Source organism: Chinchilla lanigera, unplaced genomic scaffold (assembly GCF_000276665.1).
Source record: "Chinchilla lanigera isolate Chin_1 unplaced genomic scaffold, ChiLan1.0 scaffold00151, whole genome shotgun sequence".
Taxonomy (NCBI): domain Eukaryota; kingdom Metazoa; phylum Chordata; class Mammalia; order Rodentia; family Chinchillidae; genus Chinchilla; species Chinchilla lanigera.
Genome location: NW_004955552.1, coordinates 1,641,035 through 1,655,582, shown reverse-complemented (window position 1 = coordinate 1,655,582; position 14,548 = coordinate 1,641,035). Strand labels below are relative to the sequence as shown.

General features: G+C 37.8%; 1 protein-coding gene across 1 annotated transcript in view; it reads right to left on the bottom strand.

Moving 5' to 3' along the window:
• Asah1 (N-acylsphingosine amidohydrolase (acid ceramidase) 1) overlaps positions 1 to 14,548 on the bottom strand; it is a 37,023-nt gene that overhangs the window by 4,703 nt on the left and 17,772 nt on the right. The window contains exons 2-9 of the mRNA XM_005412192.2: positions 12,512 to 12,558; positions 8,215 to 8,305; positions 7,832 to 7,918; positions 5,844 to 5,922; positions 2,590 to 2,664; positions 1,358 to 1,403; positions 805 to 949; positions 85 to 139 (exon numbers count right to left, since the gene is read on the bottom strand). Of these exons, the coding sequence (XP_005412249.1) occupies positions 85 to 139; positions 805 to 949; positions 1,358 to 1,403; positions 2,590 to 2,664; positions 5,844 to 5,922; positions 7,832 to 7,918; positions 8,215 to 8,305; positions 12,512 to 12,558 (625 nt within the window). The remainder of the gene's footprint in view (positions 1 to 84; positions 140 to 804; positions 950 to 1,357; positions 1,404 to 2,589; positions 2,665 to 5,843; positions 5,923 to 7,831; positions 7,919 to 8,214; positions 8,306 to 12,511; positions 12,559 to 14,548) is intronic.

Genomic DNA, 14,548 nt, shown 5'->3' with positions numbered 1-14,548 from the left:
TAAACACATACAGCACTACCGTATCAATCAGAAAGTATCATTCAATCCTGTGAAATTCCCATTGTACTTTTGAATACTACTTACCCAGATAACCACCATTCATGCTGAAACGTTCATTCAGTGTAAGACTAAACTTTCCCTTAAAAAAAAAAAAAAAAAATCATTGAGGTCAGACACTTCAACTACCTTTTGAAGGCCCCATCTCTACATTATAATGGTATACAAAGGCCCGTATTAAGAACACAGAGAAGTTAAAAAACATGACAGTACCACTTTTTTTTTCTTTTTTGAGCAGTTCGGGGTGGCCTTGAACTTAGTGATCCTCCTGCCTCAGCTTCCTGAGTGCTGGGACAACAGGAGTGTACCACCACACCTGGCAATCACTTTACATAAACAAGGCTTTTTTCTTTTTTCAGTTCAAAGCATTTTCACATCTAGTATGTGATGAAGCTGGCAAGAAACATTATTGGCCATGTGTTTTGGACAGGAAACGGAAGAGCACAGCAGAGAATTCATGCCTGATTAGTCTGAGTGAGCGGCAGACCTAGGCCAGGTTCGGCTCGCAGTCCTGAAACCTGAAGCCACACGTTTTTTTTTATCTTGTAACACTCTCAGAAATCATTTCCTTTTTATTCTCTGCCATATGTGAGCTCATACAAATAAAAATGACAAGAAGTAAAAGGAGATGGAAGCAGGATTTAATAATCCTTTCTGGTCCTCATTTTCTTAAGAGTCTACCCTTCACAGATAGTGAAACCGGGACACAACTCTACCTGTACAATTAGGTAACAACAGGTTCCTTACTGGTTTGAATCCTGTTAACATGCCCACATAGCCAGCAAAGCTTGTAGCCTTGAAGACAGTTTTATTGTTTCTTTGGAAGTCCAGATTCACTGACAAAGGTTTGAGTTGCTCAGTTATGACCCAGGTATTATTATTTATGTTCCACCTACAAAAGACAAATTATGATGATATTTAAGAACAATGATGAAAATAATGATGAGCCAGGCATTACAGTACACACTTTACCTACCTACTCACTAATGATCAGGCTTACAAGACCTTTTTAATAAGGTTTCATCCCCTTCACCAGCTCATGGAACTGAGGCTCGGACTGGAAATGAGTTAGCTCTCCTAGTATCACACAGATTATACAACCAATGACCCCACATTTAAATTTAGACCGAATTACAAAACCCTCAACCTCCCAGAGAGCTGAAAAGTATACCATCTTGTCCCACCACTAAGTAATCCAACAAACTTCACCGACTGTCCTATTTTGGGCATGACTTGGGACTTTTCATCACGGTAAGTCTAATTTTTGTATGGAATAACATATAGTATGTTCCTTGCTTACCCAAGAAATATTCCAAAATCCATGTTTCTAACATGTAGTAGATGACCTATTAGAAAGTAAGCAGAAGAGTCATGTGGTAGCAGTTAAGATAGTACATCTGGTTCTAAATCAGAGCTGCATGCTTTATTTTCGTTAACTTACATTCACAATTATATTTCACAACAAAAGATAAGGGTTAAGAAGGAACCCTTCTTAATATAAGCCTTAAAAGATCAAACTTGTGTTACTGTCACATTGGCAAGATACCCACCACAAAATCTAAAGTATAGGGTTCTAGGTTAGATCAGAATATGGAGAAAATGTGAATGGGCATTCTTTCGTCAACTATGACATAGATATCCTAGCCCCATGACTTACCCAAGGCACCTCAAGAGTTAGGTGTAGGCTGATTTTGTGCCCAGACTGTAAGTCGAAAGTCAGAGTGAATCAGGACAAACTGTTTTCTGCTATGTACTGTGGGGACCAGCTATGAAAAATGTAGGAAAGTGAGGCTACTATACATTAGGGTTCCTTGGCTGGGAAATGATGGGAAAATATTTTTCCTGGACCTCCAGAAAACCTCTTCATGATTAAGATAATGAAGTACCTCGTATGAAGACTCCTATCACATCACACAGATGGGTATAAGATAACTATAAGGAAAGGTGGACTACTTTTAATCTTGAAATACTTTTTCCGTTTTTCTTTCTTTGCATGCCTGAATTAAACTTTAGTAGGTGTTACAGCGGTCTTAAAAGCAAGGCTAGTTTTACTCTGGGAGGCTGAAGTAGAAGATTTCCATTTCCAGCCTAGACTAGATAACTTAGCAACTTGGCAAGACACTGTCTTAGATAAAGAATAGAAAAGGGGGCTGGGGATTTAGCTCAGCAGCAAAGCGCCTGCCTGGCAAGTGCAAGATCGTGAGTTCAATTCCTGGTACTGGAAGAAAAACAAAAACAGAACAAACAAACAAAAAAAAGGTCAGGGATATATAGCTCAATGGGAAGGCACTCAATTCAATCCCCAGCACCAAAAACAGTAATAACAATAATAATAAAAATAAACAAATAAAAAGAAAATAAGGCTAATTTTCAAAGCGCTTAGAAAAATCTAACAAGATACATAAAGTTGTATGTAACATACACAGAATTTACACAGCCAGCCTGGATTTACAAAGTTCTAATGCCACTTTTTAGAAGATCTTTCTTTCACACAGTGCTCTGCACTGCCCATTCTTCCCTCAGCACATTTACCTTTCTGGTCTTCAGTTATTATTGAGGTGCACATGGTAAACAATTCATAAAAGATGTTGAATGAAATAATCTCTCCTATAAGAAAATATAAGAAAAATTTTTGTTAACGCACAGAACCATGACAGTACATAAAAAAGTTCCTTTGGTTTCATTGCTGCTTTGGACTGAACTCAGATGTGCCATACTAACGATGCACTATTTACCACACGGCTACAAACCCCTGCCCATATTTTAAGCAAACAAATCTTCACTGTAGGGATGTGTGTGTGTGTGCGTGCGCATGCACGCATGTGTGCGCATGCTGGTATATAACATTGCCTCAGGACAATCTGAGTGTGCCAGGAAACATGGCTATGGTAGTGTCCCTTACCTACCTGGACCCTCTAGACTGAGGACAAAACAAGTCTTCAAAAAGGCAGCTATAGTATCTGACGAGCTGGAATTGTATTTTAACACACTGTCTGAAGTTTTCACCAGCATCTTTCAATTTAGATCTCTAGGGCGCTCATATACTGTAACTTAATATGTCTAACTCTTTCTGTACGCTGAAAATGGATTCTGCCGATTTTCAGATTGTGACTAACATTGCTAAGGTGAGAAATGAGAGCTAAGAACTAGTAATAAAATTGGTTCAGAGCTTCCAAGAAAATCCACTGTAGAGTAGTTTTTATTTTTGAGCATTTTTTTCCAAAGCTATATAATATCATTTAGCAATTAATCCAAAGGTATAGAAGCACATGTTGTCTGTCCCATTTAATGTGAACACGTTAAGCTTAATGTGTTTTCCATACCAATCCAATGTTTATTTTTATTTAATGTCTACTTTGATGAAACTTTACTCTTATTATGAATCTTCTATTAATCAATTTTTCTCTAAAAATAACTACATTTGGTAATGACTTACTAGGATTCTTTCCACAATAAAGGAATAAAGACTTGTTTCACATATAGATTGCAAATTTATATTTCCAGTACATTGACTATCTTTTAAATGTTAAAGCAACAATAAACAAGCCACCTTTGTTGCTAAATATCAAATATTCCCAATCATCTCTTGCAGATATCTTCTCTTGTAAAACCAAGGTACTACTGGCTACATAAAGTAATGACTTTAATGCTTTTGTGGCTTAAAAATAAAACTTTTGGAGTAGTGGTCTTTTTCATTAAATGCCATAAACTGGAAACAGAAACTTTAAAAATGGCTCCCAAGAACATCAGTACATAAAGGATAATTTAATCAATAATATGTAAGACCTGCCCCCTAAACATAAAAAACACTAGTCAGATGTGGTGGTGCATGCCTGTAATCCTAGCCCTTGGGAGGCTGACGTACATCGCCATGAGGTACTCAATGAGTTCAAGGCCAGCCTGAACTCATAGCAAGACCTTGTCTTAAAAAAAACCCAAAGCAAACAAACAAATCCTGTAAAATCAATACCCTAAATAAATGTCAGGTTAAACCATATTTATGGACTGGAAAACTCAGTATAGTATTATAATTCCATTCAAAATGTCAGTAGGCTCTTTTGTCAAAATTGACAGACTGATTCTAAAATTTATATGCAAATGCAAAAGGCCTCTGTAACCAAGAGAAATATAAAGAAAAACAGAGTTGGAAGAGTTACACTGACTATTTTTAAAACTTATAGTAAAACTTTAGTTACTGAGGTAACATGGTATTGATGTAAGGAAAGCCAAACCGATAAATGAAACTTAATAGAAAACTTCTAAATAGCACCAGTTATATACAGTCACCTGGTTTATATGAAAAACAACATTGTAAGTTACTAACAGAAGGATAGTTTTTAAATAAAAGGTGTTCAATAAACTGCAGCCTTCAGTTTGGTAAACTTCTTCAATAAAAGACTGAAAAATTAAGACATCATTAAAATTAAGAATTTCTGTTCATCAGAAGATACCAAGGGGCTGGGGATTTAGCTCAGCGGCAAAAGCGCCTGCCTGGCAAGTGCAAGGTCGTGAGTTCGGTTCCTGGTACCGGAGAAAAACCAAAAAACAAAACAAAACAAAACAGAAGATACCAGTGTAAAAATACAATGCAAGCAACAGACTTGGGAGAAGATATTTGGAATCATATATCTAGCAAAGAACTTATATCCAAAATATACAAAGAATTCTTTCAAATAAATAGAAAATAAGCAAAAAATCTTTTTTTTTTTTCCCGGTACCAGGAATCAAACTCAGGACCTTGCTCTTGCCAGGAGGTGCTCTGCCGCTGAGCTAAACCCCCAGCCCCCCCAAATTTTAATAAACGCATACCCTCCCCCACAAAAAAACCCGAATTGACAATGGACAAAGGGAGAAGAAAAAGGTCAATAAGCTGTAAAGGTCAGTGATTTCATTAGTGATCAGGGAAATGTAAATTGAAACTATAATGGGTTACCAGACTCCCAACAAAATGGCTCAAATATGAAAGATTGATCTTACCAATTGGAAAAATAACAAATGGAGAAAAATTAAAACTCTCATTTATGCTAACTATCAATGCAATAAAATTAGAACATTGTTTTGTAGAATCTACAGGGATAAGTACACAGATGCCATATAACCTAATAGTTCACTTCCTAGGTATAAATCCAGAATCTACAAAGCTAAGCATACAGCTACCCTATAACAAACAGTAAGCATACATCTCCAAGAGAAATGAGTGTATATTCACATTAAAAGACATGTACAACTGGCCAGGCATGGTGGTGCATGCTTTTAATCCCAGAACTAGGGAGGCTGACAGGAGGACAGCCACAAGTTCAAGGTTAGCCTGGGCTACATAATAAGTTTAAGACTAGCCTGAACTATACAGGGAACCCTGTCTCAACCCCCCACCAAAGCAAACAAAAAAGGATATGTAGAATGCCCATAACGGTTTTCTTCTCAATATTCAAAATCTGAAAACTCAAATATTTGATTCATACAACAGCACACTACCTACAGTAATAAGTACAAGAAATCACATGCGATATTTCAGACGTTTAGTTCTGTTTTTAATTCACTGAAAAGGAGGCAAAATTATGGTGCAGCCAGAATAGTAGTTATCTGAGTCTTCAGAGGGGCATGATGGCACATCTGGAGTGCTAGAAATTTCTCTGTCTTGCTCTGAGTTGTGACTGAAGGCATGGACACGTTATTTAAAACTTCAGTGTGCTGTATACTTAAGATCTGTGCACTTTATGTACATTCTACTGCAATATGTTAAAGTGTTCTATTCAGTGTTCAAAATATTACAAAGTTAACTTTACCTAAAGGTATCTCAGTAACATCTGCAATTCCTTTCATTTCTTCTTCATAAGGATCAGAAAACTGACCAAGTAGATCAGGCTGAAAACAAATATATTAACAGTCATTTAACCCCAAAGCACGCTTTTGGATATGGCACTTTTGACATACAACTTGTTCCAGATATTGGTATCACAATAGATGACAAATTACTTTGAAAGCATTTTTATAATCATGAATTTCTAAAGGTTCCATGTGATAGTGTTGGGCACCTATACAGAGAAGTATGGTTTCTCAACTGCTTTATCAGGCCTCACTTTTCTTCTATTCTCCACAGAGTGGCACCTGGAATAACTGCACCTACCTGACCTCAGCTGACTCACAATCCAAGAATGTTATGTAACAAGCACTTCTTATCTCTACTTCATTCACCCTCTAGCTGAAAGCAAAAAACCTGTACTACTCTCATTACTCATTATTCACAAAACTTTTTGTCATATAATTGATAAACTTGAGATGGCAATTTAAGTTCACAGCCACTTGCTGAGATAGTGTGCTTAAACTTCACAAGTTTTTGTTTTCGCCAACTGGGCAAGGAGACCTAATTAAACATAATTTTCTCCCTATGAATGAGAAGCATGTCATAAGTGAAATGTTCCAGGCCGTTTAACAAATAAACATGACCTAACTGTAACATTTATAAAACACTTATTATGTCCAAGCACAATACTTTACAAAGAGTTTGTAATCTAATCCTGACAACCAGCATGAGAAATATATATTAGTAATATTATTTTCCCTGATGAAAAAACTGCAGCTTCATAGTGTGTGAGTGATGTGGACTAGCACCCATGACACCGACACACTGCCCTCTCTACTGACACCCAGAGTAGAAAGGGAGTCAGGGCACAGGCAACACATGAGATCCCCTCCTCTTTGTCCCTGGTTAATTTTTATTTTGGGAAAGTCTGGTAAGTATGAATGTAAAGGACAACCTTAATCAAGAACTGAGATCATAAACATGAGATAACAGGTTTGGTGGTTGGCAGGTACAACTGTCACAGGGAGGAAGAGAACAGCACTTCTAGCCTCTGCTAGTGATTCATGGCCTAGAACGATCTGGCATTGTTGGCTGCCACAACCCAGGGAGTATTACTAGCATCCAGGGGGTAGAGGTCAGGGATGCTGGTAAACACCCTATAGTCCACAGGACCACCCCCACAACCAACAATTATTCAACCCCAGATGTCACGCCCTAAGACCTTGGGGTCTATCCGCAGACCTCTGCAGCGTGCAATAAAGACAGAGAAGGTACAGAGGATCTCTGTGGATGTTCCAGGGGCCAGACTCTAGGTGTTCAATTGGTCCCACCAAAATTGAAAAGGGGCTGATAAATGAACTCTTCCTGCATGACCTGGAAGAAAATGAGATGGTCTGGTGACTGCACAACCACAAGAAATAATTCAACAAGAGCCACAGCTACTAAGGTACTCCACAGAATACAAGGTTGGGCTGAGGATGTCACCTGGTCATCATCTAGAGAAATCTTTGGTGTTCTGAGACTCTTGGGCAAAGTACTTAAAAAGACAAGTTTTTTTATCTTATCTATTATTTATTGGAGCTGGATATCAAATCAAGGGTCTCCTGCATGCTAAACATGGCACTCTACCACTGAGCTCTATACCCAGCAAAAAGAAAGTTTTCAATAGTGAACTTAGCCCTAAGAGGAAATTCTGTACTTCGAGGTAAAACATGTAATTGTCCACTGCTCTGTAAAATAGTCTATACTTCCAAAGAACACCAAAGAGCATTAAACTGACACAATTTGCCATGCTTTGTGATGTTACTTCCGAGAATGTAAGTCTCTCTGAAGTTTTACAGTGATCAGAGTAAGTACAAATATGTCTCAAGTTCCTGACAAGAGGTTGTTAAATTATACCTTTAAATGAATCTTGAGTATTTTTGAATTCTGTGTATGTGCTTAAAATTGATCAGGGGAAATATTTCTTACCAACTTCTGATCCACCATCTGCATAACTTTTCCACTTGGCACGAATGTATTCACCATAGTCTTTATGGAATTCACTATTATCTTTAGCTGAAAAAAATTAATAAAACACATAAATGATGACAGTGCTATTAACACAATTTTATATTAAATGGCATTTGCTTAATTATGCAGATGAAAGGAGATGACCTGAAGGGAAATAAACATGTGAAGTCTATCGAAGAACATGACGTTACCTAACTTCTTTTCTTTCATTTACTGTATGTTAGAAAATTATCAAAAGCACACTTTGAAACTGGCGGTAATTTCATGAAGTGTTGCTTTAAAAACGCAGTTACACTCAGTAAAGTCAGAAAAAGAAGACTGAAGAATGGTAGCATACCTACCATTGGTCCCTTGTCAGCCATTAATTCATGCCATCTTTTGTAGGGTGGTAAATCAAGGTTTATGGTATACCATGGAACTGGTCCTCTGTAGCTGTAATGACAGGTGTGCAATATTGAAATGCTGAAAGTAGTTTCTTAAGAGGGCTAGATAGCTACATCTCTAAGGCTATTTTAGACATATATGCTTAATAACAGTATACAGGTTGTTACACAAACCAAATTTACAAAGAATGCCCAGTTTCCATGTAGTGCTTCTGCCCTGTTGGCACATACAATTCTAAGTAGTCTTAGAAATCTTGGAATAGAATTATATATTCTATAAGATTAATTGACTTGGTGATATGGGAAAGAATTGTGGCTTTTTTTGTGTTTTTGTTTTTGTTTTTTTCCGGTACCGGGAATCGAACTCACAACATCGCTCTTGCCAGGCAGGCGCTGTGCTGCTAAGCTAAATCCCCAGCCCCAAGAATTGTGGCTTAAGAGCCTAAATATCACTAATGGAAAACAACTCCCCCTTTTCCTTTCTAATTATTGGCAAAGATTTAGTCTAGGTGGACACACTTCTCTAGTTTGTTTTGGAGTCTCAGAATTATCTCTTAGGCAATCTGACACTTACTAATTCACTTAAGCCCTAAAGTGGCAAAGAACATTAACTTCCTGGAACTGGATTTAAGAACTTGCGCAATTCTCTTATCCAAACTAGTCTTTCTCTTCTCATTCCTCTGAATTAAGTCCCAGGCCAAGCACTATTCTATTATATACCGTCTCCAACTTCCTATTCTAATCTCCCGAGAGTACAGCAATGTCTACTCCATTATAAATGGAGATGGCTATTTCTAGGTGGATGAACTCTATAAATATCTCTGTCACCATAAGAACGTAATTTTCTGGCATTTTTTACCAAGCTAGAATAGCTATTAAGGGTGTGTCACTCAGTGACTTACCAGTTTAAACTATATTTAGAAACAGACATCAGGGTACAGTGCAGTCTCATGTGTGCTGCTCTTAAAATGTGCCTAGACTTATGTCTACAAATGGGGGTGGATTATTTCCTAAAAGTCATTTCTTGTGCTTCTATGTATACATCTTCTGTCATGAATATATGATTCTCTAAATACTATTGCTCAGCTTGGGCCCTGATGTGTATATAAAATTTTATGAAACTATTAGCCAGCAGCCTTTCATGATGTGAGTTAGATAGGAAAGAAAAGCACACTCAATTTGCACACACACACCTAAACAAAACCACAATGAATGAATTTTGCTTTTCTCAAAGCATTTTCAAGTCCCTCAATTCCTCAGAAACTGGTATTTCCTAAAAAAAAAAAATCACAAAATATTGTAATAACTAGCTCACAGAAATTACGTTTTCATCACAACACATTAATTCCATTTCTAACTGACCATAATTTCACATGCAAAAACTTTGTCCCACAGTTTGGTAACCTGTTATCCTTATTACAAGCAGACACTACTAACCTACCCATCTTCAGATGCATGCATTTTTGATTTGTGTCTCGTGGCATGGTAAACCAGTGGCCCTAGTGGAGCTGTGTATGTTGGTTGCCATATGGTAAGATACGTGTTCTAGATATGAACTCCAATCAAGTGCTCCTTCCCTCATCACATCAAAAAAGCCAAATCATGCTCCTAAATACATGCCATAAATTCCTAATTCTTCTTTGATCGGGAGTTCTGGCGAGGCCCCAGGATTCCAGAAAGGAAATGGAGAGGAAATGAGCTCACTACAATGGAGGATTACAATTTTGCGGGTATAGCGAGACTTCAGAAACCTTTACAACAAAACCTCCACGAATCAGAGTGTTTTGAGAACCAGCTAATCTGAATTATTTTAACAAGCTGAAGTTTAATATAATCCCACATTTTGATTCTCATTAAATTTTTTAAAAAAATCTCATTATTTAACACTTGTACCTTGATTTCCTACAGGAAGAGTATCTATCTTAGGAGGGCAGTGAAGATTACATCGAATCTAATCAATCAATAGTAATCACCATAGTATGTTTTCCTACTTACTGCAAATAATCAACATAACTTAATCATTTGTGAGACTTAGCATCTGCTGTGCCCTGGCCATCACACTACCAATCATATTGCTCAAACCACATGGCTCCCCAGGTGCCTTAGACTCTAGTCCAAGTAATACAACCAACACATGTACCAACAGAAGCGCAGAGGCTAAGCACCCAGTGAGCAGCAGGAAAAAAATCCTTGGCAGATTCAGCTGGACACAAAGGTGATAAGGCTCTGGTTCTTGGATATCTATACCGATGTGACTGGTCAGGCTAGGTGAACAGGAAGCTCCTTCCTCCCTCACCGATATCCATGTAATAAGCCACAAAAGTCTATGTACTTGGCTGGAAAGGATAAGCTACAGGAGCATAAGGATGGTCATTCAAATGCACATGGATGCCATATTTCAATCCTAGACTTCAAGACCCTTACATAGTTCAGAGAAGAAAAGGATTAGAGCAGAGCCAAGGATTTCCATATGGGGGACCAAGCCAGTCAGGTAGGAAAAAATCCAGCAGAAATCTCAAGGCAAGGAGAGAAATATACATGTATATTATGTATATGTATAAACACGCATGAGTTTAGATATGTACATGTATATGTGTGTACACACACACACACACACACACACACACACACACACACACACAGAGTAATGTGGAACCAAATAAATTCCCATTCAGGGAAGGTTTATAGTTTGGACAGCGATCAATTCACAAATACATGTAAAGTATACATAAAAGGGAGCAGAAAAAAGCCCTTAAATGTGGAAGATATTCATTAAAGTTCAGTGAATTGGGACAGTGAGACCAGCCAAGAGTGGTAATCAGTATGGCAGTCAAGACCAGCACGGTGCCAGTGGTGACAGAAAAGAACTGAGAGCAGGTCACTGATGCGCAAAATGGAAGGTGCACTCCAGAATGCACCTTCTCAAGTACAGGACACTGAAAATGGTTACCTCTAAATATGTGCGTAAGATAGCTAAGTAAATCAAAAGAATTCAGGTTCTTACAGTTCTGCTCAACCAATAGCAACTGTTTCTCAATACTAATTACCTAGAGTATTTTCCTATTTCACTACCTATAATCAGTATCACTTAAGTTCTTTGTGGGATATAGCATTACCGATGCCCAGGTCATCATATCAGTTACACTGCCTCCAGTGGCTTGGAAATTAGTCCAAGTGGCACAAAACACACGTGTACAAACAAAAGCAGAGGCCAAGCATCCAGTGGGCAGCAGAAAATAATACTCAGTGGAATTCGGATGTATACAAGGGTGATGTGACTGTCATTCCTGGATCTCCAATATTCCAGTGTCCCAAGGATACTGAGACAGAAGCTACTTAGACTACACAATTTAGAAAAGAGCAGTATGATACATAATTTGTATTGTTAAAAAATGTGCAGATGTCATCTTCACGTTACTGGTTAAAGTTGTGCTCTGCCTTCCTGCTTTCTTCAGTGGTTTTAGGGGAAGAACTTGAGAAAAAAGACCTGACCAGTCCCTAAACCTTTCCTTTCTTTCTACATTCTGTACTCTCTGAACCTGTGAGCTTTGTCTTTTCCTATTAGCCCATTTTACTGTTAGGATCCGGGAAGACCAAAATTTAGACTAAAAATGTTAGATACACTGAAACATGATATTGCCCCTCTGTTTTGTCCTCAATAGCTTTATCAAATGAAGGTTTCTTTCTTTTTTTTTTTTTCTTTTTCTTTTTGGCTTTTTGAGACAAGGTCTCGTTATGCAGTTCAGGCTGGCCTTGAGCTGACCTTGTAGCCCAGGTTGGTCTCAAACTCGCAATGAACGTCCTACCTCAGCCTCCTGAGTGCTGGGATTACAGGTGTGTCCCACCACGCCCACCTAGAAGTTTTATTTCTTAAAGATCACAAATATGAGGTTTAATGCCTTCTGCTGCAATATGAGTTAGTGGCTTACACCCAGGCATCACAGAATCACAGCTCAGTTTGGATACAGGCCTTGCATTTGTCATAGGTAAGACAAATGTAGACAGAAATGTTAGTGAAGAATGGAAATCCCTTTCTGGGGATTTTTTCCTATGACTTTGACAAGACAGAAATGGACATTTTAATCATAGATTGTTTTCATATTTGTCCAAGATTTTAAACAAGTACATAAGACATAAACCTAAGTAAACCGAGGATAGGACAATTGAAAGGTTTATTCACTATCATTATATCTATGAGAACATTACTTTTGACACACAGCTCACAGTGAGCTTTAATCATCTAATGTTTACTCACGTTGGTCCAGAAGGAGGATAAGTTGATTTTCTGCAGTCTTCTGTCCACTAAAAATAAAAAAAAGTTTCAGAAAATCTAAAATATTTGCTAAGTGAATAGGTAATCTATAAAAATAACTACCATTTACAAAGATAAAGAGTTGTCCTTTTTAGACCATTTCAATGCTTCTTAAAATCTTTTTTTTTTTTTTTGGTTTTTCTTGTACCGGGAACTGAATTCACGACCTTGCACTTGCCAGGCAGGCGCTTTTGCCGCTGAGCTAAATCCCCAGCCCCTCTTCTTAAAATCTTTAAGAAAACTTCTAAAATCCCAAACTGTTAATGTCTCAATTCAATATGCACAAGTGCCAGGTATTATATTTTGGCTTTTATATTACAAATATCCTGAGAAAACAAGAAACATAAGGATGTGTATGGAAAATGTTCCTATTAGATAATCTGATTTATCATCCAAGTAAATGACTTGAAGGCAACTCTCATGCACCTAACCAGAGATTTGCATCTCAACCAGATTTTCAGGGCACACTGCATGGGGCCCTTCACAATCTGGCCATAGCTTATTATGCTAGCTTCATCTCCTGACACTTCTCTTAAAGCAGACATCTCCAATAAATTCTCACCCTTTCGTGCCCATGGACATGCTATGCCTGGACTACTCTTTCCCTAACCTGGTGAACTTCTGATTCTAACTCTTAAGATCTGCTTCATATCCTTTCATTTTTGTAAAGTCTTCATCCTCCTCCCCTGTGAATATAGTCACCCCTCCTCTATACCCCACAGCCTCTGTGCACATCTCCATTACCATATTTATGGCACTGCATTATCACTGTTTGTGTCTCTCTTTACTAACACACTGTGCTCCAGGATGTAAGGGCAGTCCCAATACTCAGGTCACCTCTGCAGACAATGAATGAATGAGACTGTTTTAGCGAGAGATGTTCAAGCTCAGTACCAAAATGGAATTTTCTAAAATTATCAAGACTCCATATATTCTTCTTTTAATACTGGTTCAATATGACAAGTATGTTTATTCCCTTTCCTCTAGAGACTCAATATTATAAAAGTATTTTTTTTCTGTACTAGGGATTAAACCCAGGGAACACTGAGCTACATCCCCAGCCCTTTTCATTTTTAATTTTGAGACAGACTCTCACTAAGTGGTGTGGGGTGGCTTAGAATTTGTGATCCTTTTGCCTCAGTGTCTCATAGTAGCTGGGATTACACACCCAGCAAAAAAGCTTTTTAAAAGTATAAATCTAGCCAGGTGTGGTGGTATACACATATAATCCCAGTACTTACTCTGGGGATCTGAGGCTGGAGGTTCACAAATCCAAGCCCAGCTTGAGAAATTTAGTGACTTAGTGAGACCCTGTCTCAAAGATTAAAACAAAAGGGCTGGTGATATAGCTCAGTGTAAAGGTCTTCAATTTAATCCCCCGTGCTTACCCAGCCACACAAGTATAAACCTGCAGTAAGAGGGAGAGTAGAGAAGGAAAGTAATGGAATTAGAAGTTAAACTCAGAAAATGTATCTGTTGTACATTTGTGAATGACTGGAAAACACAGATATCGGTTTAATTTTTCATAGCACAAGGAGTACATAAAGTAACATGACGTTACCCATAATTCAAATGTTAACTGCTGTCAAAACAATCTTACCATAGTGTAAGTTTCTCATAGAAGTTGTCTCCTAATTTGAGTTGAATTAAGAAAGAGGATCAGATCTGTAGCCAAAACTCATTTCTGAAGTCTTCCAAGTTCACCAAGCCCAGCCAATATTTTTTATTTGTAGGGGAGAGGTCTTACAGGTTACTCATTAAATTATCCTTTAAGTACAGTTATTTTTGGAAGCCATTTTTAAAGTTTCCATTTTCAATTTACAGCATTTAATGAAAACCTTTCCCACTACCCCAAAAGAATACATCAGAAGCCAGAAAATATACGGGATACAATGGTAACAGCATAAGATTAGCTTCTAATAAGAGGAAAAGAAAGAAAGCAGTAAGGAACTCCAAAGGACAAGACTATACATGTAAGGC